Genomic DNA, 27,269 nt, shown 5'->3' on the forward strand with positions numbered 1-27,269 from the left:
TTCCACTTACTTTCATTTCCTCCACTCCAGCTTTGACTTATAATGGAACGTTGTGGGGTCACAGTTAATTCTTTGGTGCCGGCCACTGCACCCGGTCAGGATAGAAGGATAGAAGCTTTTCCCCTTAACTACCAGAGGGCGCTTCCTCCCTCACCGCAGGACAGGCCAGACCCAGTCTTCATTCACTCTTCACTCTGGCCCAGTGAGGTCATCTTGGTTAACCAGTTGTTGACCTCCTGGCCTATGCCAGGGTAGAGTCTGACCAATGCACAGTTCTCATTTCCGTATTGGTTGTTGTCTGAGTAAGTGAATGTCTGTTTAAGGCAGTAGGCATGTATCTGTATTTAGTTGTAATAGCCATTAAGAGACAAGGATCATTTAGCTCTTGTAAATACACAAGTATGAAAGCTAACAATGTGTATCTAAATTTAATTTCATATTTCAAGACTTTCCTCTATTTTATAATGTTCTGGTATGACACATACATCAAAGCAGTTTAAATAGTAAATGCCTGCATCAATTGAGCATGTGAAAATGTATCTACAATTCTATTCTGTCAAAACATATGACCTATAAATCTCAATACTGTGTTAAAAGTGAAAATACAATAGAAAGCTGTGAAGAGGGCAGGGTGACATCCTCCATCGGGAAATGTGAATCCTAATTAGAAGAACTGTAAAATACGAACGTGGATTTGAACAGTTTTATGGCCATTTCATAGTTTCTCCTCATGTCACTTGAAAGGACAGTCTCATTATAATTGAATGGAAAGAGCTTTGAAAGTAAAAAGTCAGCCTCTCTTCGCTGATGCCATCTTTATTGAGAAGACATTACTTGCCCTTGCTCTGGGCAGCCAGTTAGCTCTTGGGGATAGGGACCAGAGAACAAAATGGCCATAGTCTCCAGGGTCCTCATTTATCAATGTTGTGTAGAAAAGCTTCTAAATTAACTCGTACAAAGAGAATTTAGAATGTTCGCAGGTACAAAAAAGTTGGTATTTATCAATTGCTCGTACACTTGATTTACACACACCTGTAAGTATTTTGCCTTGATGAATCAGAAACGTTCTAAAACATGTGCTAGTGCACGTGAAGTCTCATTTACATAAATAACCGCCCTAAATGACCCTTTAAAGCTACAAGAAATGTCACTAATGTTTGTCCGCCAACATGGAGAAGTCAAAGACGACGAAAAAATAGAACTTTTCATTACTGAAGTGGAAGAAAAACAAGCTATACTTTTTGGAGCCCTCAGCAATGGCTTGACAAATAAGAGACAAAAATATTGCTTGGGAGCAGGTTAGAGCTGTGGTAAATTCTGCCTCATCTGACTGGACAACAGTTAATGAAATTAAAAAGAAATGGTTTGATTTGAAAACAAATGCCCCCCAAAAAATGATGATCCACAAAGGTATATAAGTGCAACAGGAGGAGGGCAGAGTGAGTCTTCACTGTCTGCTATGGACCAGCACATTGGCAGCATAATTGGAGAGACCTCCGTTTCTGGCATCATATGTGATGGTGATATTGAGGACCCTCTCCTAGATCCTGAAGGAATAACAGACACACCAACTGATGGGTAAGTCAAGCTTTATTTTCGCAACCATATTCAGACATGGACCACATGTAAATATTTTTTCTTGACAGTAAATATAACAAATATATACAGTATAACAAAAGAAATGTAACAAAATGAACAAAACATGAATTCTTGACAGATGTGGGTGAATTGCCTCACCCCTCAGCCTCAGGCCTACAAGAAGGGCGTCCTCTTTGGCGAGCGCTTCAGCTGCGCCACGCGTTTTGACTGACGCAGTCCTGAAACAAGGATAGATCAACACATCAATTCTTGGACTCAAACAGCAGCTGGAGGATGTATGCAACGGCCTGAGAGAGAAATCAATCATTGAAAAAACTTGTTGATCGTGTCAAACACGTGAGACAATAAATTCAGGTGCAATGTAAATGTCACGGCTGTCGTAGGAAAGAGCGGACCAAAGTGCAGCGTGTGTGTCGTTCCACATTTTATTTTCACTGTGAAACTATGCAATACATACACAAACTGAATGAACAAAAACAAACTGACGCAGAGTAGAAACATACACAAACTCAAAACCAATCTCCCACAAACCCAGGTGGAAAAAAAACACCTACTTAAGTATGATCTCCAATTAGAGACAATGAGGACCAGCTGCCTCTAATTGGAGATCATCCCAAACAAAACCCAACATAGAAATACAAAAACTAGAACATAGAAAATCTAAACTAGAAAAAAACCCGTCACACCCTGACCTACTCTACCATAGAAAATAACATCTTTCTATGGTCAGGACGTGACAGTACTCCCCCAAAGGTGCGGACTCCGAACGCACCTAAACAAAAACAACAAACCTCCTCCCCCCAAAAAAAGGGAGGGTGGGGGGTGACTAATGTCTATGGTGGCTCTGGTGCATAACCTTCTCATCCCGCGGATCCTCCAGCAGAGGAGGCGGCTCCGGTTCGGGGCGTAACCCCCGCTCTGCCCGTTGATCCCTTTGCTTTTGTGTCACCTGACCCTGGATCGTTGCCGGAGGCTCTGGGCTGCGGGCCGCCGCTGGAGGATCCGGACTGCGGGCTGTCTCAGGAGGCTCCGGACTGCGGGCCGTCTCAGGAGGCTCTGGGCTGCGGGCCGCCGCTGGAGGCGCCGGACTAAGGGCCGTCCCAGGAGGCTCCCGGCTGCGGGCCGCCTCTGGAGGCTCCGGGCCGCGGGCCGTCTCAGGAGGCTACCAACTGCGGGCCGTCTCAGGAGGCTACCGACTGCGGGCCGTCTCAGGAGGCTACCGACTGCGGGCCGTCTCAGGAGGCTACCGACTGCGGGCCGTCTCAGGAGGCTACGGACTGCGGGCCGTCTCAGGAGGCTCCGGACTGCGGGCCGTCTCAGGAGGCTCCGGACTGTGGGCCGTCTCAGGAGGCTCCGGACTAAACCGTTGCCGGAAGCTCTGGACTGGGAATGCTCACTGGAGGCCTGATGCGTGGGGCTGGCACAGGTGGCGCCAGACTGGCAACATGCACCTCAGGGTGAGTGCAGGGAGCAGGAACAGAACACCCCGAACTGGGCAGGCGCACTGGAGGCCTGATGCGTGGGGCTGGCACAGGTGGCGCCAGACTGGCGACGCACCTCAGGGCAAGTGCGAGGAGCAGGTACAGGGCGTACCAGGCTGGATAGACTCACTGGAGGCTGGGTACGTGGGGCAGGCACAGGATATACTGGGCCATGGAGGCGCACTGGAGGTCTCGAACGTAGAGCTGGAACAACCCGTCCTGGCTGGATGCTCAACCTAGCTCGACAAATGCGGGGCGCGGGCACAGATCGCACCAGGCTGTGAATGCGCACTGGCGACACAGTGCGCATCACCGCATAACATGGTGCTTGCTTCATCACTCGCTCCCCATGGTAAGCACGAGGAGTTGGCTCAGGTCTTCAACCTGACTCTGCCAATCTCCTCGTGTGCCCCCCCAATTTTTTGTGGGGCTGCCTCTCGTGCTTCCGTCGATGCCGTGCTAGTTCCTTGTCTTGTTGCCGCTCTGCTCTTGCTGCCTCCACCTGTTCCCATGGGAGGCGATGCCATCCAGCCTGGATCTCCTCCCACGTCCAGGATCCCTTTCCGTCCAGGATGTCTTCCCAGGTCCATCTTTCCTGACCACGCTCCTTGGTCCTTTGGTGGTGGGAGATTCTGTCACGGCTGTCGTAGGAAGGTGCAGCGTGTGTGTCGTTCCACATTTTATTTTCACTGTGAAACTATGCAATACATACACAATAAACTGAACGACCAAAAACGACAAACCATGACGCAGAGTAGAAACATACACTAACTCAAAACCAATCTCCCACAAACTCAGGTGGAAAAAACACCTACTTAAGTATGATCTCCAATTAGAGACAACGAGGACCAGCTGCCTCTAATTGGAGATCATCCCAAACAAAACCCAACATAGAAATACAAAAACTAGAACATAACAACATAGAAAATCTAACTAGAAAAAAAAACTGTCACGCCCTGACCTACTTTACCATAGAAAATAACATCTTTCTATGGTCAGGACGTGACAGTAAATGTATTTTCCTTGTCGATTTGATTACAATATTTGGAAGAACAGATACCTAAAACCGTTGTATGATATTGACTCTTGTCCTCAGTGCCAGGGCTATGGGTGGTGGGAAACACTCCCTGTCAGGCATGGGCTCATCGGGTCTGGGTGGATCATTTGGTGGAATGCCATTTTTGATTGCAATGTTGTGGAGCACACTGCAAGCCATGTCAATATAGCAAACCAATTTGCACATTGTATTACATTCACGTAGTGGCATTTGAAGGAATGTCATTTCAGAGGCAAACCTTGCTAGGCTGGTATGGCAGTGTGCCTTCTGTCCCAGACAAGCACAGCCAACGCCCTTTCAGCAGGCCTATGGTGCACGCCACTGTTCTTGTGCATGCGTGGGCTTGGTTGTACCTTGCCTCTTGTTGGTTTGAGGGGTTTGGGAGGGGAGTCATCAGCTATGTTTTTAATGGGTAGCCCCATTAAAAATAAATAATATAAAACCTTGCAAATAAAACATAAGTCACTTACCAGTAAGCCATCCATGATCAACAACTCATTCCTGGAGGTTAAGGCCGACTGAACTGTTCTGCACAATGAATGAATCATGTGTCCCACCTGGCCATTTGGCCACTACATTCAACAAAGCCAAATGTGAATCATAGATGACCTGCACATTGACAGAATGGAAACCTTTTCTGTTGACGAAGTTGAATTCGCTCAATGATGGTGATTTTATTGCGATGTGGGTGCAGTCAATTGCTCCAATGACACTGGGAAATCCAGCTATGTTCTGGAAATCCCTTTTCACTCTGGCCTGTTGCACAGCAGTGTACGGAAACTGTATGTATTGTGGGGTCAATTAAATACTGCCATGGAGGACTGCAGGCAATATTCGGCTCATGGTTGGTTGTTAAATGCCAGACCAATCCGCAAACTCCCTTTGGAATGTTCCAGTGGCCAAAAAATCTCAGGGTGGAGAGGACTTGGGTATGCACTGGGATGGCATTGGTGCGTTTCGTCTCCCTTTCTAATACTGGAGAGAGTTGGTTGCAGAGATACAATAAAATACGCCTTGGAAAACGAAATCTACTAATAAGCCAAGCGTCGCTCTCAGCAAAAAAAATCTCCATGCTCATTGAAAACACGCTCCCTGCGTTATTGCAGCTTGTGCCAGATCCTCCAACAATGCAAGATTGCCATTTTGGACAAGTCACAATGCCTCAGTCTTGCCTTTCTTATTGTTTAACTGGTTTAACTAAATTGCCTCCTACTTTGCATTCCACTCTCTTTCTAATTGACTTTATTATTCAATTAGGCTTAAATTAGGAGAAAACTATTAGTAGCTTAAGTGTCTATAAAATAAATACATGAATAAACTATTCATGTATTATATTTTTTCTTCATTGTTTATGATTTGGTCCAGTATGTCAATCCTTTCTCCATTTGGTGGATGGTATTTCATTAGCAGTTTGACTTTTCACCCACAAGGTGCTGTGTATACGCATGGTCCGAGGTGGGCTTACATTTACGCACATTCTCAAGCGTAAGTACAAATTGATAAATCCCACACTTTGCTTAGAAATGATCGCACGCAGCATTGATAAATGAGGGCCTAGGTATTTAGGGTTAGAGGCCCTCATAACTGTCTGTAGACAGTCTTTATCACACAGTTAATACAGAGTAAAGTGAATGGTTAAGTAAAGCGCAATTTACATGTGATATATTTTATTCAATCCCTAAGTCAATGCTTGGTAAAGGATCAATGAGAGACACTGTCACAGGGGAGCTGCAATGGGGCGTCGCGAAAACAGACGATTTTTAGGTTTTAAACGCATACAGTAGTATTTGCCGGCGTGAGCAGAGAGCAAGCCACTTTCTCAAGTGTTCTCGGGCATTGAATAATATAACCTTAGAACCATTCATAGTACTCCCAGTCCCAGTTTCACCACTATTTCCTTACTGTGCTCTGCCTTTCTGTTAGGTAGTTCTGCATTTCTTACTCGGTGTCATTTTCCAGTCACCACCTCTGTTTTCTCAGTAAGTCTATGCTGGCATGTAGCTCTGCCAGTAGTCCTGCCAGTGCAATCTGTTATTACTCTAACCTTGTTCCAACAGCAAAGCCTCTCTCCTCATCAGTAGACTGGCAGACCATTGAAAATATATTATTTACGGATGCTTGCATCCTTTGTATGCAAACTCACTTCCAGAAATATCTTCTAAGGTAAGCTGCAGAAGGGAATCATGTACTGTACCATGTTTTTCCAAAGTGATGACATTTGCTTATTATTGATTGCCTTTCACAGTCTTCTTTCGACCCGAGAAATGATACAGTCCAGAGGCAGTTATGTTCAGAAGGCAATATGCTTTTTGGTGGTACCGAGTTGAAATGGGATGTTTTTTTGGAGGATGCGGCTGACTTGTTGACAGTTCTGTTGATTCTGTTTATTCTCCTCTAACCTACAGATATAGGATCTTCATTTGATCACTCATTTGTTGCTGACAATTTTCTGAATGTTGTGATTTACATAAATTTACTGAAAACCCACAATAACACATGGTTATTTTAACAGTATTGCACTTTTCATGTAGCCTAATTTTGGCCAACTAATAGCCACCCATCAAGAAACATTATGGACTAAACATTCAAATCCTGTTGCTGTGGGATTATTTTGCTGTGACAATATAGGTCAAATTAAGATCCTACATCTGTATACCTCACACAAATAGCTAGAATCATCCCAGAACACATTTATATCCAATCAGCTTTCCTAAACCACAGATCAGAACCACAGGTCTACCTCACATTGGTTCTACGTGAGATCATGGATCTACAGGAGTTTCACCAGTGTACTTCACCAGCTTAATTCATATGAGCGTTTGAAAATATGTCCCCTTCGGAAGATCTGTTTGCTCTGTTCTCACACAGTAGTAGCTACAGTACTATCAACACATACTCATGTTACTGTACAGGGACAGTTGGTACAGTACTCCAAGAATGCTGTAAAAAAATGCAGCATGAAGACTAACTTCTTATAATCCATGAAGGTATTTGGTTAATCTTAGCACACTGATTGAAGGTGGCACTGGATACACACAACTGGATACACAGCTCAAAAGCTGGGACTCATGCAGTTTAATTCCTATTTACCTGTGACAGTTTTCAGTTGACAGGGGGGATAATATATGGGGGGGATAAGGAGGGGATAATATATATTTCTGCCAATATTACTGTAAATATAAAAAAATCTTCCCCCACAATATTTGGACAACATTTCTTTCTCATCAAAAAAAGCCATGATTCATAGTCTACGCTGTACTGATGACAGCCTTGTGTGTGCATGCGTGTGTGTGTGCGAGTGTGTGTGTCTGGCCTCTCTGTACAGTACCATAACCTAGCCCTACGGACAGTAGCAGTTGTCAGGACAAACAGATTTGGTCGTCGCTGCGCTGCACCGGGGCTGGGGTTGCTGGGGAGTTCCTGAGGAGGCTCTGCTGATCTGAATGTTATTGTTTTAAAATGAACTTTTTTGGCCGTGCAGCGGGGCAGGGGTTAACCTCCTAGTGGCCAGGGCTTCATAACTATTCTCTGTGACTGGAAGTTTCTGGCCCGGACCAGGTTAAAGTGTTGGAGGGCGTACAAAATAACCAAACCCGGTCGCTCAGGATGTGGGCGCTCACTGTGCTACAAGAGACCCGGGCTTCTAGCACCTCTGGGACCCAGGGATATTATCAACAATGGGTAGCAGTGGGTAGCAGGCCACAAAGCTTTGTGTGTGTGTGTGTGTGTGTGTGTGTGTGTGTGTGTGTGTGTGTGTGTGTGTGTTTGGGGGTATTTGTTTGTACAGTATGTGTGCATAGAGGGGCTAGACTGGGCTGAGTAAGGAAAAAAAGTCTTCCTGATGAGCTAAGTGACTGAGCTGAGCTAAGCACTCTGCGGCCCAGGGGTCTATTGCCCTCATGTTTGGTCAATTGCGGCTGTCCCCTGTCACTTTGGTTTTTGTAGGACAGACAAGTGTCACTAATGATGTTGACAGGAAAGGTGAATCATGGTGGAGTGGGATACCAATCAAAACGGCGCTTGAACACATTTGGTAATGGCGCCGGAGGAGATGGCTGCCGTTTTACTGTCCCCTAACCAATTGTGCTATTGTGTCTGTTTTTTCGCATTATTTGTAACTTATTTTGTACATAATGTTTCTGCCACCGTCTCTTATGACCGAAAAAAGCTTCTAGATATCAGGACAGCGATTACTCACCCCATACTGGAAGAATCCTTTTTTTCTTTAACGAGTCGGATGCAAAGCATTTACTCCAGACAACCGACAAGGCCCTTATCCCCATCATTCGCAGGAGAAAGAGATGGAGATATCAGGGACATACGTCTGGGTGCCTTGTAAGGATCCGACGGCGAGTGGGTAATCTGCCTTTCCCATCGATCCTATTAGCCAACGCACAATCACTGGATAGTAAAATAGACGAACTACGAACATGTATATCCTACCAACGGGACATTAAAAAGTGTAATATCTTATGTTTCACCAGGTCGTGGCTGAACGAAGACATGAATAACATACAGCTGGCGGGTTTTACACTTCTTCGGCGGGATACAACAGCAGCCTCTGGTAAGACAAGCGGTGGCGGTCTATTTGTAAACAACAGCTGGTGCACAAAATCTAAGGAAGTCTCAAGGTTTTGCTCGCCTGAGGTACAGTGAGGGAAAAAAGTATTTGATCTCCTGCTGATTTTGTACGTTTGCCCACTGACAAAGAAATGATCAGTTTATAATTTTAATGCTAGGTTTATTTGAACAGTGAGAGACAACCAAAAAATTCAGAAAAACGCATGTCAAAAATGTTATGAATTGATTTGCATTTTAATGAGGGAAATAAGGATTTGACCCCCTCTCAATCAGAAAGATTTCTGGCTCCCAGGAGTCTTTTATACAGGTAACAAGCTGAGATTAGGAGCACACTCTTAAAGGGAGTGCTCCTAATCTCAGTTTGTTACCTGTATAAAAGACACCTGTCCACAGAAGCAATCAATCAAACAGATTCCAAACTCTCCACCATGGCCAAGACCAAAGAGCTCTCCAAGGATGTCAGGGACAAGATTGTAGACCTACACAAGGCTGGAATGGGCTACAAGACCATTGCCAAGCAGCTTGGTGAGAAGGTGACAACAGTTGGTGCGATTATTCGCAAATGGAAGAAACACAAAAGAATTGTCAATCTCCCTCGGCCTGGGGCTCCATGCAAGATCTCACCTCGTGGAGTTGCAATGATCATGGGAACGGTGAGGAATCAGCCCAGAACTACACGGGAGGATCTTGTCAATGATCTCAAGGCAGCTGGGACTATAGTCACCAAGAAAACAATTGGTAACACACTACGCCGTATAGGACTGAAATCCTGCAGCACCCGCAAGGTCCCCTGCTCAAGAAAGCACATATACATGCCCGTCTGAAGTTTGCCAATGAACATCTGAATGACTCAGAGGACAACTGGGTGAAAGTGTTGTGGTCAGATGAGACCAAAATGGAGCTCTTTGGCATCAACTCAACTCGCCGTGGTTGGAAGAGGAGGAATGCTGCCTATGACCCCAAGAACACCATCCCCACCGTCAAACATGGAGGTGGAAACATTATGCTTTGGGGGTGTTTTTCTGCTAAGGGGACAGGACAACATCAAAGGGACGATGGACGGGGCCATGTATCGTCAAATCTTGGGTGAGAACCTCCTTCCCTCAGCCAGGGCATTGAAAATGGGTCGTGGATGGGTATTCCAGCATGACAATGACCCAAAACACACGGCCAAGGTAACAAAGGAGTGGCTCAAGAAGAAGCACATTAAGGTCCTGGAGTGGCCTAGCCAGTCTCCAGACCTTAATCCCATAGAAAATCTGTGGAGGGAGCTGAAGGTTCGAGTTTCCAAACGCCAGCCTAGAAATCTTAATAACTTGGAGAAGATCTGCAAAGAGGAGTGGGATAAAATCCCTCCTGAGATGTGTGCAAACCTGGTGGCCAACTACAAGAAACGTCTGACCTCTGTGATTGCCAACAAGGGTTTTGCCACCAAGTACTAAGTCATGTTTTTCAGAGGGGTCAAATACTTATTTCCCTCATTAAAATGCAAATCAATTTATAACATTTTTGACATGCGTTTTTCTGGATATTTGTTTTGTTGTTATTCTGTCTCTCACTGTTCAAATAAATCTACCATTAAAATTATAGACTGATCATTCTTTGTCAGTGGGCAAACGTACAAAATCAGCAGGGGATCAAATACTTTTTCCCTCACTGTAGAGTATCTCATGATAAGCTGTAGACTACACTATTTACCAAGAGAGTTTTCATCTATATTCTTCGTAGGTGTTTATTTACCACCACAAAACCGATGCTGGCACTAAGACCGCACTCAATGAGCTGTATATGCCCATAAGCAAACAGGAAGACGCTCATCCAGAGGCGGCGCTCCTAGTGGCCGTGGACTTTAATGCAGGGAAACTTTAATCCGTTTTACCTCATTTCTACCAGCATGTTAAATGTGCAACCAGAGGTAAAAAAAAAACTCTAGACCACCATTAGTCCACACACAGAGATGCGTACAAAGCTCTCTGTCGCCCACGATTTGACAAATCTGACCATAATTCTAACCTCCTGACTCCTGCTTACAAGCAAAAACTAAAGCAGGAAGCACCAGTGACTCGGTCAATAAAAAAGTGGTCAGATGAAGCAGATGCTAAGCTGTTTTTCTAGCACTCACTGGAATATATTCCGGGATTCTTCCGATGGTATTGAGGAGTACACCACATCAGTCACTGGCTTCATCAATAAGTGCATCGATGGCATCGTCACCACAGTGACTGTATGTACATACCCCAACCAGAAGCCATGGATTACAGGCAACATCCGCACGGAGCTAAAGGGTAGAGCTGCCTCTTTTAAGCAGCAGAACTCTAACCCGGAAGCTCACAAGAAATCCTGCTATGCCCTCTGACGAACCATCAAACAGGCAAAGCATCAATACAGGACTAACATTGAATCGTACTACAACAGCTCCGATGCTCGTTGGATGTGGCAGGGCTTGCAAACTATTAAAAACTACAAAGGGAAGCACAGCTGCGAGCTGCCCAGTGACACAAGCCTACCAGACGAGCTAAATTACTTCTATGCTCGCTTCGAGGCAAGTAACACTGAAACATGCATGAGAGCATCAGCTGTTCTGGACGACTGTTTGATCACGCTCTCCGTAGCTGATGTCAGTAAGACCTTTAAACAGGTCAACATTCACAAGGCCGCAGGGCCAGACGGATTACCAGCACGTGTTGTCCGAGCACACGCTGACGAACATGTTCAACCTGTCCATGACTGAGTCTGTAATACCAACATGTTTTAAGCAAACCACCATAGTCCCTGTGCCCAAGAACACTAAGGTAACCTGTCTAAATGATTACCGACCCATGGCACTCACGTCTGTAGCCATGAAGTGCTTTGAAAGGCTGGTCATGGCTCACATCGACACTATTATCCCAGAAGCCCTAAACCCACCCAATTTGCATACTGCCCCAACAGATCCACAGATGATGCAATCTCTATTGCACTCCACACTGCCCTTTCCCACCGGGACAAAAGGAACACCTATTTGAGAATGCTATTCATTGTCTACAGCTCAGCGTTCAAAACCATAGTACCCTCAAAGCTCATCACTAAGCTAAGGACCTTGGGACTAAACACCTTCTTCTGCAACAGGTTCATGGACTTCTTGATGGGCCGCCCCCCAGGTGGGAAGGGTAGGTAACAACACATCCGCCATGCTGATCCTCAACATGGGGACCCCTCAGGGGTGTGTGCTCAGTCCCCTCCTGTACTCCCTGTTCACTCATGACTGCATGGCCAGGCACGACTCCAACACCATCATTAAGTTTGCTAATGACACAACAGTGGTAGGCCTGATCACCGACAACGATGATACAGCCTATAGGGATGAGGTCAGAGACCTGCCCGTGTGGTGCCAGGACAACAACCTATCCCTCAACGTGATCAAGACAGAGGAGATGATTGTGGACTACAGGAAAAGGATGACCGAGCACGCCCCATTCTCATCCATTGGGCTGCAGTGGAGCAGGTTGAGAGCTTCAAGTTCCTTGGTGTCCACATCACCAGCAAACTATCATGGTCCAAACACACCAAGACAGTCGTGAAGAGGGCACGACAAAGCCTATTCCCCCTCACGAGACTGAAAAGATTTGGCATGGGTTCTTAGATCCTCAAAAGGCTCGACAGCTGCACCATCGAGAGCATCCTGACTGGTTGCATCACTGCCTACGGCCCAGTACCTCACTGGGGCCAAGCTTCCTGCCACCCAGGACCTCTATACCAGGCAGTGTCAGAGGAAGGCCCTAAAAATTGTCAAAGAATCCAGCCACCCTAGTCATATAGACTGCTCTCTCTGCTACCGCACGGCAAGCGCTACTGGAGTGCCAAGTCTACGTCCAAAAGTCTTCTTAACAGCTTCTACCCCCAAGCCATAAGACTCCTGAACAGCTAATCAAATGGCTAACCATACTATTTGCGTTGCCCCACCCCTCTTTTGTGCTGCTGCTACTCTCTTATTATCAATGCTTGGTCACTTTAACTCTACCTACATGTACATATTACCTCAATTACCTCACTAACCGGTGCCCCCACACATTAACTCTGTGCCGGTACCCCTGTATATAGCTGCTCTTTAATTATTTGTTACTGTTATTTTTTTTATTTTTTTTACTTAACACTTATTTTTTCTTAAAAACTGCATTGTTGGTTAAGGGCCTGTAAGTAAGCATTTCACTGTAAGTTGTATTCGGCAATTTTGATTTGATTTGGTGGAAAAATGTACTGCATTACGTATACATTAAACATTTTCATGAATATATGGATTTAGATGAGTAGAATTCTGCTGCAGTGGCACTAAGACATGAGTCACAAGTCATGAATCATATGTGCTTGACATAGAGTCCCTCACAAGTCACTGTTGATTGGGAGAAAATGAAGTAAGAATTCCTCCAAATTCAGAGTTCTCTTTAAGTGGGCCTGACTTTGTATGTGTGTGTGTGCGTTTGTGTGTGTGTGTGTGTGTGTGTGTGTGTGTGTGTGTGTGTGTGTGTGTGTGTGTGTGTGTGTGTGTGTGTGTGTGTGTGTGCATGAGACTGGGGGATGAGGACAGCATGAAGTATTGCAGTGACAGGGGGGAGCTAGTTGGATGTCCCAGGGTAGGGGTTATTGTTATATTTGGCACTTCATGTAAGGACCTCCAATCCAAACACTGAAAGCCCTTCATAGGCCATTACAAACGTGATTGACATGGAATCCAACCACTCGGAGGCCTGCCGATCAAAGATGAAACGTTATGCCAAGGTATGGTCACGGAGGGTGGCAATTCAAACAGTTGATTATTATTACTTTCAAATAGTCTGCGTACTATTGATTTGGGTCTATAGGCTATAATCTTGCTGAAGGTTGATACAAATGAAAATAAATGTTTTATTGTCACCTACTGTATACTGGATAGGTGCAGTGAAATGGATTGTTTTCCAGGGTGAGCCATCGCAGTACGGCACCCCTGGAGCAAATTAGGGTTAAGTGCCTTGCTCAAGGGCACATTGGCAGATTTCCCCCCTTGTCGGCTCGGGTATTCGAACCAGCGACCTTTCGTTTACTGGCCCAACGCTATTATTAATACACTGCTTAGTAATCACCTGATGTTGTGTTATCTTTCTTCAATTACACCAAGTTTGTTTTACTGAGTTAAATCAACTCGCTCTCACCTAGAGCTGGGCGATATGGACAAAAATCCATATTGAAATAAATTGCCTGAAACGATGCGATAACGATAAATAGAACGATAAGTTTATAACATGTTCAACACATTTTGTTTTATTATTAATATTTTATTATGATAAACTACTACTACTAGTTTGATGGTTGTAGCCATCACTTGTAGCCATCACTTGTAGCCATCACTTGTCCCATTAACAATCACCCATATTAGCAAACTTATTTCATTTCACATTTCTGTAGTATAGGCTACTTATCTTAATGAACTATATCAGCAAAATGTCTGCGATAAGTGGTTTATCGTCCCAACTCTACTCTCACCTCAGTCCACACACCTGTTTGACCTGAAGTCATATGATGCACATTGCAACACATTAGTAACACGTGTTCATTTGACTACAGTGTAATGTCTGATCTTAACCCACTACCATTCAAACCAAACCTACCGAGATTCTTCCCTGAAAAATACAGACCTGACCATATTATTATTATTTCCATTGACTGTCTCTGTTCCGTTTTGCATATTAGTATGCCATTATCTACTCATCACTGATATTCAAAAAATCTGCAAAGCCCTACTTGAGACCTGTGGATGTACAGTCCTCAGTGTTTCTGCTCTTGGTGGGAAAGGCTCTCTGTGGCATTTGTTCTCATCATTAAAGGAGTTCCCTCCTGAATAGGGCCTGCCAAACTATGCGATGTCCTGCTGAGTCGCAGGATGAGGACATGGCTTGCAACGAAGCCTAGCAGTTCATACTTCCTACTAGTGACACCCAGCATCAATCGCTCCAGCCCCTCAAACCAGAAAAAGGGTGCTAGCAAAAATCTAACAATGGCTAGATTATAACTTCTTCCGTGTGTTTCTTTAACAGTTGATCGAGTTCCTCCATGGGCTCTGACAGGAAGGAGTGTAAAAGCACACGTTAACGACTGGAGTTATTACACACGACGTCCATTCCTCTTTTTCTCTCTTTTTCATTCCTCTTATCCTCCCGTTCGGTTTATGGTGGAACTACAGATTGAATTCTGTTCCGGAGAGTAGGGAAATTAAGTTAGAAATCCAGTCCAGTATTATCATTGAACTTTTAAACCAAAATTGTACTCTCACTGTAGTTTGAACCATCTGTCCTCTCACACTAGTTGATAGCTTGTTGACGTTACAGAGGTGTCGAGTATTGGCAGGCGTTTTTTTCTAAGAGGTGAGAGGGTTCACCCTGTCTCCTAGGCTTTGGGAGTTCCTCAAGACAAGGCTTGCTGATTTTGATGGTTAGGCCGCAGCTTCTTGGACGTTTCATTTGAGGTGTTCGAGGACCGATCATGGCATTCTCTTCACAGACACCTACTGTACACACCTTCACACACACTTTCTACACGGTGTGTTTGTTCAGGTGGCGTCTCTCGACCCATTGGGTTTAATGGCTCTCTTTTTCGTTAGAATTCACAAGTTTATTAAACACTGAAAGAGCCATACAGTACCTTCAAGATGTCAATTTAGAATGGACTCTTGAAATAGAACGAATGGAGAGCTAGCCCAGTGAGTATCCGCTCATCGTGCGCATGACTATATTTAGCAGGCAAAAATGTGCCTCTCTACATTTTCAAAACCCAACTTTGTTATCAACTTTAATTAGAGTTGAATTATTTGTTTTGTTATAATTTATTGTGTAATCATAGCACAATTGCACTTCAGGGCTACCACATGGGGTTTTAATGGGTATTGAGTAACTTTCACTGTTTTTAATGAAATGTATATGTTACTATTATAGATAGCCTATATGGGGGCTTTGTGGTCCAGACTTAGCAATGGTTCCTCTACTCCCATGTAGATGAAGCCAAAGCGTTTGAGGGGTGCCACTGCCAAAGAGCACAGAGAAATGGGTGGTCCGGAAACAGCTCGGAGATCCAGTGAAACTTAACAAGCGTGTTTCTTTGGATGTTAAAATTAAGTGTAATAGTAATATTAATGTAGCAAGTATCACAACACAGCAGAGGAATGTAAACTGCAGCACAGGGACATGGCTGGATGGTCAACAGCTGTAGGCTAATGCTTTTATATCCTAGTTGTCATAATATCGTAATGTCCCCCATGGTTTGCTAGATTCTTGGTTTGCTATATTTTCTAAAGACTGGCAATGAGTGTTGTTAGTCGTTTTAAAAATGAAGGTTGCTAATACTTTTTTTTGTTCAATTCAATTATGCAATTAATTCCATTCATTAATTCAATTTCTTCATTTTTTTATTCAATAAGTTCAAAGTGTGTGCAAGTGGAGTGCAAGCGATGACATGCATGTACAGTAGCTGTATGTGCAAAACGCCCAGGCTTTGAAGTGGCAATATGTAACTTTTTGGGCGACCCAGACCAAATTCACATAGAAACATGAGTTAAAGATATATCATTCTACTTGAAAGCAAGTCAAAGAAGTGGAAGATATTTCTATGTTTTGTTTTTGCGTCTTTTACTTTTGGTTTTGTACATCAGCTTCCAACAGCTGAAAAAACAATATTTTGGGTTGTGGAAAATATATTTCACAGCGGTTTAGACGGTTCAATGATTCCCTACACTATACTATCTTATTTTGTCACATAAACTGAAATTAGGTGAACTATTAGAGTTTTAGCAACCATGAAATGGGGGAGCGATTTCTACGTAGTGCACCTTTAAACCTGTACAGTATAGGAAGTAACGTACTCTTTGCACTTTGCAATTGCTCCTCATGGTCATTGACAGATTAAAAGCAGGTCACTTTGTAACAGTAAGAGATTGGATTGTTAGACAGTGTTATGTGATGCCCTGTCTATCTGTTGCTAACTCTCCCTCTATGTGTGTGTGTGTGTGTGTGTGTGTGTGTGTGTGTGTGTGTGTGTGTGTGTGTGTGTGTGTGTGTGTGTGTGTGTGTGTGTGTGTCCACGATAGAGTTGAACCTCCTGTGGGCTACCCACCAGGTCCACCACAGCTCAGAGTACTACAACCTTTCCACAGCCCTCAGACAATCCCTCACACAGCAGTTCTCATCATGGGTAAGAGCCCTACTCACCCACTGGAACATCTATGCTATTTTATTCTATTCTATTGTGAACAACATACTTTTTGTGTGATGCTGAAGATGGCAAAAGTTGATTAAAAAAAGCAGGTTTTATTGTCACACACCGGATAGATGCAGTGAAATGTGTTGTTTTACCGGGTCAGCCATAGTGCAAATTAGGGTTAAGTGCCTTGCTCAAGGGCACATCGACCAATTTTTACCTTGACGGCTCGGGTATTCGAACCAGTGACCTTTCGGTTACTGGCCCAGCGCTCTAAATGCTTGGCTACCTTTCGCATTAGAAATGCAGATAAGTCCAACATTTGCTCCTTCACCACAACACATTCTGTGTTATGCACAAAGTATGGTATACTGTTCTGTAGCCATAGTCATTGAGTACGTTTACATGTACACTAATAATTTGATTTTAAACTGATTAACTGATCATGGCAGTAGGCCGAGTATGGCATTAGTCATGTAAACACCTTACTCTGCTTGTCTTAATCGGCGTACTGTCACAAGTATACGCTGATTAAAACACCAGTTTTTGTTGTTGTTGTTGCAATCTTTCGAATGATTAGGACATGCAAACAACTTAAATCGTAGTTCCAGTGGTGTATTTGATATGCGCATGTGCCAGCACCAGCCAAGCGTGCCTCCCTCTTTAGCGCGAGTGAAGTGTATTCAGAACAACTGAAAGTATGCATCTTAGAAGTAGTTTCACGTACAAATGTTATACGTCCCAACTCAGAATCAAATAGGCTTCCCAGAAACAACATTGTCACTGTGGTAGAATGTTTGTTTTGATTGGTGGTTTCAGATGTGTCCATGTAAACAGGATTATTAGGGAAATAGTTTTTCTTGCAAAGCATGGAAACGATTTAAATTGAACTATTATATTGATCTGACTATCCACAATAATCGTCTTATTGTGTGCATGTAACCGTATTCATTGTGTCTGTCCTCAGGTGTTCGATCTCCCCATGGCGTTGGCAGTACCACCCTCTGTGTTTTCTGTTCACATCCAATTCAACCTGGTCTACCAGTTCTGGATCCACACTTAGGTAGATACAACCCACAGTACCACCCAGTCTCAGGTTACCATCCACAAGACGTTAGGGCCAACCTGGGTCCCATTCACACCGTAGCCAAACGTTTTGAAATGGAAAACAAAAATAAGCACTTCTTATTGGATAAGCTTAGGTAGTCTCTCCCCATTTTGGCCCATTTGCTTCATTTTCATGCCCATTGAATGCGACCCTGTTTAATTATGATTATTCATGTTGTCAATATTCTACAATATTCATTATGTATATTTCCCAATTACTGTAATAGCTTAAACTGTAAAATAATTCAGAGATAAAGCTACTTTGGCTGAAAGTTATCTCACTCTAGTCCCTATACTATCTGTTGTTAAGGGGAGCTCAAGTCAAACCTGTGTTTAATAAAAAATAATGAGATTTTATGAAATATTCCAAACAGAAGCAAGACCAATCGTTCTCTTTTAAAGTGACTGGTAGTATCATTTTTACAATCCCCAATCGTTGGGGGAATGAATGGAGTTGGAATCACTTCCATCTTTTACTACACTATTAGTGAAAACAGTCATAAAATCACAATTTTCTGTGGGATACAATTTATGATTTCTTTATAGACTTTTTTGATGTTGAGTAATTTATTGGCACGCGATTCCCAGACCTGATCTGGGAATAAAAAGTTTAAGTGAAGCGGCAAAACCTTTTTCATTCAAGATACAACTCTGGCTGTTGCCAGACCACTCATTACATGGAAATAATGAATCATTTAAAAATCATTTCCCAGACTGACTCAACGATCCCTGGTAGACTTTAACATCAAAATGTCTGTAAAAGTCGCACCCAAAGAAAAATCAGATTCTTCTGAAATATGTGCCTTATGGCATGATCTGTAATGATTTTTTTTTTTTTTTTGTGTGTGTGTGTGTGTGTGTGTGTGTGTGTGTGTGTGTGTGTGTGTGTGTGTGTGTGTGTGTGTGTGTGTGTGTGTGTGTGTGTGTGTGTGTGTGTGTCTGCTTAATAGAGTGATTGAACAGCCATACGTGTTTGATTATGAATGACTGAGATATTGTTTTGGAACGCTTGTGCATGCATGTCTGGAAGGAAGTGTCTGCGTTCATATTAGCTAGTAGCTACTATTACGAGCATGCTTGTATGTATACGTGTGTGTGTACAGTGTGTGTTCAAGTGTACTATATGTAAGAGCATTATCAGCAGTGTCAACTGCTTTATAGACTTGACACCGCTCGTCATCCTAGTGTTGCTTTTACTTCCAATCTATAAATATTGTTCTTTCCATCTGGGAATTTGGCCACCTCATGATTTCCATCATTCTTAAAGCTTAGACCTAACTCATCAAATAAGAAAATGCTTTAGTCTTATGAATAAGGTTTCGAGAAAGATACATTTAGTTGTTAACCAAATTGCCATAAAAGATCCCAGGAGTGCGCTACCAGTTAAAACATAAATTGGCGAGAATCTCTATTACAATATATTTTTAGTCCAGGACTAGGTTTAATCTAGGTTTAATCTATGTTTAATCTATGTCTATGGAAACCAGCCCAAATTGTAGCAGCTAGGCTATTACATTTTTTAAATAATTGTTTGTTTCATGTATGTACATTATCTTTCAGGTGATCAGAGATATGGGACCTCTGGAGTGGGTTCTAAACACCCCCAGTCAACACAGAGTTCTCCACGGTAAGAAAGAAAGCCTCTTCTTCGCTCTCAAACACATATTATTGCCATATTTGACGTAAGCTGATCAGTGCAGCACTGGCGAAAAAGGAAAATGATGTGTTGCATTTCATTGGCAGGGCAAAATTAATATTGCATTGACAAACATTTCAGGGGAACTCTGATCATAAGGGACAGACTATTTAGTAAGTAAAGGTTCACAGGGTGAGTGCTTGTTGTAATATGGCATTGTCGGTATAACTACATTCTCTTACTTTGATTTATCAGGTACCTTTGCTCCAGACGGCGATAAAGTTGTCTACGGTCTCGTACACAAAATAAACACATGTGAAATCCTCCATATTCAGGTTAGTCCCAAGAGAAAATACAAAATACAAGATTATTTTCTTATTTGGAGTGTTTTTATTTTGTACAATGTAAGATATAAACTACTAGACTATAAATGTATATACAAGCTGTCGAAGAGAAAATTGTCACAGTGTTTAGACTGAGCTGACACTGCATGCAAACTGTCTGATTGTCCCCGTATTACATCAGTGGAATCAAACCATTTGTAGAGCAGTTACTCTCAATCACTTTGTACAAGTAAATGTTCCCACTGGAACAGCCATGCTGTAACCATAACATTATTACGCAACTTTAAACAAACCGCCCAGCAGAGGTGAAAGAATCCAATAAAATGAAATACTACAACTTGTGTTTGATTATATTCACTGCCCTTACCGCTGGCAACTTACCGCATGAGCAATCCCTCCCAAATGGAGGGACGTTCTCGACACAGTATTAATTAACGCACAGATTAGCATTGACAACAATGAATATGTAGTAATATCAGGGCTTTTATAGGGAAACTGCTTATGTAATATAATGTGACTGTAATGTGACGGTATATCTTTTATATTTTTCCTTTAGTTCAATTACTATAAATACTTGTGGAGGAGGTTCAACAGATACAAGAAAATCTTCAATATATTAGGCATCCTCTGGAAAGGACCAAGTTGGAAACCTGGCAAACCCAAGGCTGGGGGATCACGCAGAGGTGCCCGAGGTACTGCCACATTCAAAAGGAAGACACGTTTTGTCATTAGAGGGGGAGAGAAAGCGAGAGAGCGATAGTTAGAGAGGGTGGTGTGTAAGCCATGGGTAATCATGGAGAGAAAGAGAGTAGGAAGAGGGAGTTGAAGACAGTGTTCTTGCATTTTTGGTGTGTCTGCATTCCCAAAAAGGGACACATTTGACACTTTCATACTTCATTACCTATCATTATGATGCAAAGAAAAACACGATCCTTACTATCCAAATGACTCACAGTGTTCTCACTTGAAAGATTCACATTTTATACAGCCTTTACATGGAAAGACCACACCAAATAAATCCTTGAGGCCTTTGTAGGGGGAACACAATAAGCTAATTTTCACTTTAAATAGTAAGTCTGTGGGTGCCCTGCTAGGGATCAAAAGGGTGTGTGTGTGTGTGTGTGTGTGTGTGTGTGTGTGTGTGTGTGTGTGTGTGTGTGTGTGTGTGTGTGTGTGTGTGTGTGTGTGTGTGTGTGTGTGTGTGTGTGTGTGTGTGTGTGTGTGTGTGTGTGTGCTACTATAGTGCCCATCAGGAGCCCTGGCGGTTGGCTTTGAAAAAGCGCTGATGGTGGCACATATTTAGACCTTTCACACTTAAAAAAAACTCCACCCCTCAACTTTATGATTAAATTGTCCCTAAACGCTTGCATGGTGATTCTAAACATGTGGAGGGTGCTGGAATTTGACTGAAATATCTTGAAAGGCTTGCCATTGTAGGCCTATACGGATATTTTCTAAGGAGAGAGAGAGAGAGAGAGAGAGAGAGAGAGAGACGAATGTGTTGGCTTTTGAGGCTAAGCAGAGATGTGGGCTGGAACACCTACAAGGGTAGTGATGTGAAGGAAACACACATGTGGCTAACTCACCCAAGACCCCTGGAAAACCCCTGCAAGAATCCTGTACCAATTCAACATCTAGTTCTCTACAATTGTGTGTTTTAAACAAGGTTTAAGGTACATACAGTATAGATGTTCTATAGTGAATTGTTTCAAAGTATCTTATGATCTGCAGATAGACAAGCCATGACAATATGGCCAGTTTAAAAAAAAATCGCAGCATTCAGGAATTATGTTATATTGTCTTATCTTTTTGCTTAGCTGTATTATATTGCTGTTTTAATATTTCTGATTTATGTCATTGATAGGTTACTGGAGAAGAGCTGCCATACAATCCCAGTTGGCCTTTGGCTCTGCAAGTCTATGTCTGCATACATGGCCTAATGTTGTTGTGTGTTTACCAGGATCTGTTTGAGTTAAGGCTGGTATGTATTGTCAATCCCGAGAGTTACCGGTCATAGATAATCAACTGGGATTGAAAGCACATGGGCTCGATCTTATTTTAGCCATTTGAAATAATGTCGTTTTCATTTTCTTCAAAGGAACGAAGTCACAAACATTCTGTTTATTTTATCTGACGACATGCTTCATGTGGTTGTTTTTCTACAGCATATACACAGAACATAGTGACTCTGCTACGATTAAGTCGGAATGACTCACTATCAGTCCTCTTTAAAATAACCGTTGTCTATTATTTTCCACTCTCAGAGCCAAAATCCCCCTCCCCCCACTTTCAAAAAACCCAAGTCAGGTTTCCTCAGCAGTTATCTTTGGACTGCTTTTTTCCCCAGGCATAGTTTCGGTTAGCCAAAATGTGATGTCCCACCCAACACTTCAAACTGAGACAAAATGGCCTGTCTTCATGTGATTCCTACCTCCATGGTGTTCCCTTAGTTGTGGTCCTCCCTCCACATAGGCCCACAGTCAAAGATTTCCCCCCTCTTATTGGCCATCAGCACAGCAGCTGGTGGTCTAACAGTGAACAATAATACCTTAATTGCCAAGTCAACCACTTCCCAACCATTTCCCAACCTAAATAGCCTTCAGGATGCTGTAATCAGGATTTCCAGGGAAAATAACAAAGTTAGGACCTTGGCCTGATAATATATCATGTGCATGTATGTATGTATACCTCCATGTTCACTAGGCATTTACGTATTTACGGGGATTATTGAGGATACAGCGTAGCGCAATTTATTGTCTTAGCCTTAACTCAAAGACATTAAAACGTTTAAAACAAATGAAGTTAGCTTTGGGTATAGGCTCGTGTAGCTCCAGTTTCAGGTTGGGTAATTTTACCATAAGGACAGACCGGTAAATTGACCAAGTCGAAACGCTAACTCCTCAACTCAGAATCCAACCAATCTCTTGTCCTGAAAAATAATAATGGTAGTGATGATAACCATGATAATAACACGTTCATCTCCAGGTCTCTGGGGATATAGAAACAATAACATCATCAGTCGAGTGCTGGAGTCACTGAAGCACCAGCAGATGGTGAATTTCGTCTGTGAGTTTTATTTTCCCTCACTGTTATTGTTGAAATATGATATGGGACAAAAAAAATAAAAAATAAAAATCGCACTAAGCAGGCATGAAAATCCAATAATTTAAGTTGTGTCTAGGGTCCATTCCCCCAGGGTAGAGATAGTCAAAGTAAAGATCATGTAACCTAACTGACCTGCTTTGACTCCTGGGTAACAGTACCAGTGGGTGCAAGACAGTATAATAACCTAATAAAATGTAATAAATCAATAAAATACAATTACCAAATAATATATTGCTGAATAGATTGGTAATTAGCTTACAATAACTGTGTAGTTACTGTAGTACTGTCAATTTAGACCTCACCTTAAGCGTTACTGACTGTAGGGATGGATAAGTTTACTGTGTGTCTTTGGAATCCATGTAATGGAAACGTTTTAGTATAGTTGATTCATAACCTCTTATTTGCCCCAATTGAATACATACAGTAGCGCCCCGCCTATACTTTCCCACGTGTGGGTTAGGGGAATATAGGGTTTAACGATTATAGGGCCTGTACCATATAAACATTAAGAAATACTACTTTATTGCTTCCTGTTGATACGTTGATGCCATATATGGCCTGCAGGGAATGTGCATTGTTGTGTATGTACTGCATGGGAGGAGGCCAGTGACGTCTGCATGTCAGGGCCTCTGAGTGGAGTGTTGAAGATCCAACCCCTGCTCTGGCAGACCAATCTAGTCCCTCAGGAGAGGCTCGTCTTACAGCTAGCTGTCTTTTAGGTTAGGAACTTAAGGCCATGCATTTTCACCACTCATGTATCCATCCACAGGTTGGGGTTGTGTGCGAACAAAACACAAACAGCTCATCAAGGTCAATGTCAATGTGTACAGTATAGGACTAGTGTTCCCTATAGTGTATAGTGGTACTGAGAGCTATGTAGCGCAACGTCTTCCACTCTGGTCAAGTCCCTTAGCGGGACTCAACAGACATGGCCAGAGGTAATATCCCTATTATATTGAGCATGAGAAAGGGAAAGGGGATACCTAGTCAGTTGCACAACTGAATGCCTTCAATCGAAATGTGTCTTCCGCATTCAACCCAACCCTTGTGAATCAGAGAGGTGCTGGGGTTGCCTTAATTGTGTGAGTCACGGTTACTGGCAAGACTCTACACTATATTGTGTTGGGGAGCTAGATGTAATATAATAGCTTACTGTGTATAGATGTGTCGTCTGGGCTATTAAAAGGGACATGGTTCATGACTTCACTCGTAGTCAAATCTCCTGTGCCCATAATTCACCATACATACAGATGCAGGATCTTAATTTGATCCAGTTTGCTTCAACAGGAAAATAATCCTACAGCAAGAGGAAATGTGAATTATTATGTTTATTATAATTTATGGACATTTTTGTCAGGGTTGATACATTTTTCTTAAGGGAAAATCAAGTCTGAAATTTCAACGAGGAAAGACAAACATCAGAAGCCTTTTTAAATCTCAAATACACTACAAGTTTTACATTTCCTGCATTGCATGAAAGTTATCCTGCAACAGGGTTTTCAAATTAAGATCCTACATCTGTACTTGATATTTGTGTATTTTTCCCATAATTTATTCTCATGATAAGCATTACTTGTGTGTCTATGTTATAGATGCTTTCCCAGCTGACTGTTCTGATGATAACTGGCTACATTCTACTCAGTCTGACCTCCATTGGCTTCATCATTGACCAAAGGTACTGTACTGTCACATATCACTGTTACTGTACTGTTATCCATCACTGTAAATAGCTTGGAATTAGCACACACATATTGGTCCTCTTCAAGGTTATGTGGTCCAACCCAATTTAAGTCAAACAATTTAGAAAAGTGACATGGAAAAAACTCCAATGATGACTGATCAATAGGTTCTCTCATATCTGTTGGATTTCAATGCCATGACTGAATTAACTTGAATCAATTGAGTTCCTTATTGGCGGTTGTTACGTTCTTTCCCTATGCAGGTCAACGGCATCCATGTTGGAGCTGCTGCGCTGTGTTCTGATGGTGATGCTGCTGCGATACGGCTACATGATGGCACCAGCACCACTGCTTGTGCCCATTAAGGTAGGAGACTGACCGTGCTGCTCCTACAAAACTTTTAGAACCCCCTTTTGGAGAATGATACAATAAGCTAATCTAACATTTACAACACAAATTCTTCAAGAGGTGTGATAACTTGGTATGCTACTGTAATGTGAAGCTAGAGATATTTATCATTGTCCCAAACATATTACTAGGAAATACAGACATACTGTACGTGACAATGAGACATAAACATACTTTCAGAGGTAACAATTAATGTAATACAACCCTATTAACCAGTCAATAAGAACGTTGTTTTTGACGATGACCGTGTGAAAGAGTGTCAGGAAATAGTGCACTTTGCAGTATGCCCTCCGGGCGATGGTAGGATGGGTGCGGCGTGGTGTGTGGGGAGTAGAGTGCGCGACTTGTCTCTGATGATGAGCGGAGTCGACAGCCAGTCTTTAGGGGCCATTAGGCCTAGTTAGAGCATTGGCCCTTCCTGTAGCCAGCCATGCTCTGTGGATAAAGATGTACTGTGTTTAGGTGTGACAGATAGGCCATTACTGTAGCGTGTGTGTGTGTGTGTCCCTGTATGTGTCCATTGTGCCTGCCTCATTGTGTTTGTGCGTGTCCGTTAGCGTGTGTATGTGTGCGTGTGTGTGTGTGTGTGTGAGAGAGAGGGACTACGTGTGTATGCGTGTGTGTGTGTGAACCGTCACTGGCTCCGGCCCCACATTTACCTGTGATGTATGACTCCAGATGCACGGCCCAATTGACCATAAAATTGCTGTGCGTTTCTGGCACTTGCGGTGGAGTTCTAGCTCATGGCTGACCTCTCATTACTCGCCCTTCTCTTTCTCTTTCTCTCTTTCTCTCTTTCTCTCTCTCTCTCTCTCTCTCTCTCTCTCTCTTTCTCTCTCTCGCTCGCTCGCTCTCTCGCACTCTCTCTCGCTCCCTGCCATCCCAGGCAGTGCGACCTGCAACACTTCTGGAACCAATTAGTCTAGTCTGCTGCTAACCAAAGCTGGCTGATGAGATTCACACGTGAGCGCTGCGGCTGAATCGCTACTTTTATTGTGTGACTCCACATCTGCACACTCAGGTGTTCAAAAAGGAGACTGGAGTTTTTTCCCAGACACTTTTTTTCAAGATGATAAAAACAAATAAAAAATGTTGTGAATTCATTACAAATGCATTCAACTTCAACTTGAAAAACGTGTTCGTCGTGATTTATTCACTACATGCTACATGGCAGTACTTTCTCCATGACATCTTTGTTTTATATACTCTGTCTGTGAATGAGTCATTAGGCCCTATTCGATTTCTCAGTATTTCAGTTGGAGCGTAATAAATGTCACCTAAGCAAGTGGTGCCATTGAAAGCGTTATGATTTTCATGAAACGTTTCCTGACTTTGTACCTTGTTCCCCATTGCTACAAGTGAGGCAGCAAAGAAACCGAGGTACGGTAATGATATATTGTCCTGACGTGTGAGGTGAAAGGCCAACTCTTTGCTGCTGGCGGGTAGGCGTTTTGAAGTCGTGCAGATCAATTCATGCCGGGGACTCAAAGTGGAGGGAAGTTCACATTTCATTGTAGTCACTCATTCGATTCCACTATTAAAAAAGAACTACAAAAAATAGGTTGAGTTGAAGCACTCAAAGCCCACTGGCATGATATACAGCACCCTTAAAGCTCACTGTGGTATTTATAGTGGCTCTGGATATTTCCCTTGTAAAGCTGCAGGCTTGACCTGTAAACCAAGGCTGGGGTACCTCTCACCCTCCCTTCCCCACCCACACCCAATGTCTGAGTGGCACACATGGAGCCAGGCTGTATTAGGTAGAATGGTGGTGTGTGGGCGGGCGTAAAGTGTGTGTGGGGGTGTGTGTGTGTGTGTGTGTGTGTGTGTGTGTGTGTGTGTGTGTGTGTGTGTGTGTGTGTGTGTGTGAGAGAATATATATATGTGTGCGTGTGTGTGTGTGTATATATATATATATATATACACTGTATGTTGTTGTGTGTGTATATAAATGTGTGTGTGTGTGTGTGTGTGTGTGAGAGAGAGAATATATATTTGTGTGTATATATGTATGTGTGTGTGTGTGTCCGTGTGCGTGTGCCTGCATGCTTGCGTGTATGTGCGTGTGTGTGC

The 27,269-nt window shown here is 43.0% G+C and overlaps 1 protein-coding gene across 1 annotated transcript in view; it reads left to right on the top strand.

Annotated features, from left to right (window-relative positions):
- Positions 1–27,269, top strand: part of LOC106605209 (alkylglycerol monooxygenase) — a 51,181-nt gene that overhangs the window by 12,513 nt on the left and 11,399 nt on the right. Inside the window, 10 exon segments of the mRNA XM_014200608.2 lie at positions 16,808–16,911; positions 17,885–17,980; positions 19,585–19,651; positions 19,768–19,833; positions 19,916–19,995; positions 20,561–20,662; positions 20,664–20,696; positions 21,869–21,985; positions 24,702–24,784; positions 25,052–25,154. Of these exon segments, the coding sequence (XP_014056083.1) occupies positions 16,808–16,911; positions 17,885–17,980; positions 19,585–19,651; positions 19,768–19,833; positions 19,916–19,995; positions 20,561–20,662; positions 20,664–20,696; positions 21,869–21,985; positions 24,702–24,784; positions 25,052–25,154 (851 nt within the window).

This window comes from Salmo salar, chromosome ssa05, assembly GCF_905237065.1.
Source record: "Salmo salar chromosome ssa05, Ssal_v3.1, whole genome shotgun sequence".
In the NCBI taxonomy this organism is placed as follows: Eukaryota; Metazoa; Chordata; class Actinopteri; order Salmoniformes; family Salmonidae; genus Salmo; species Salmo salar.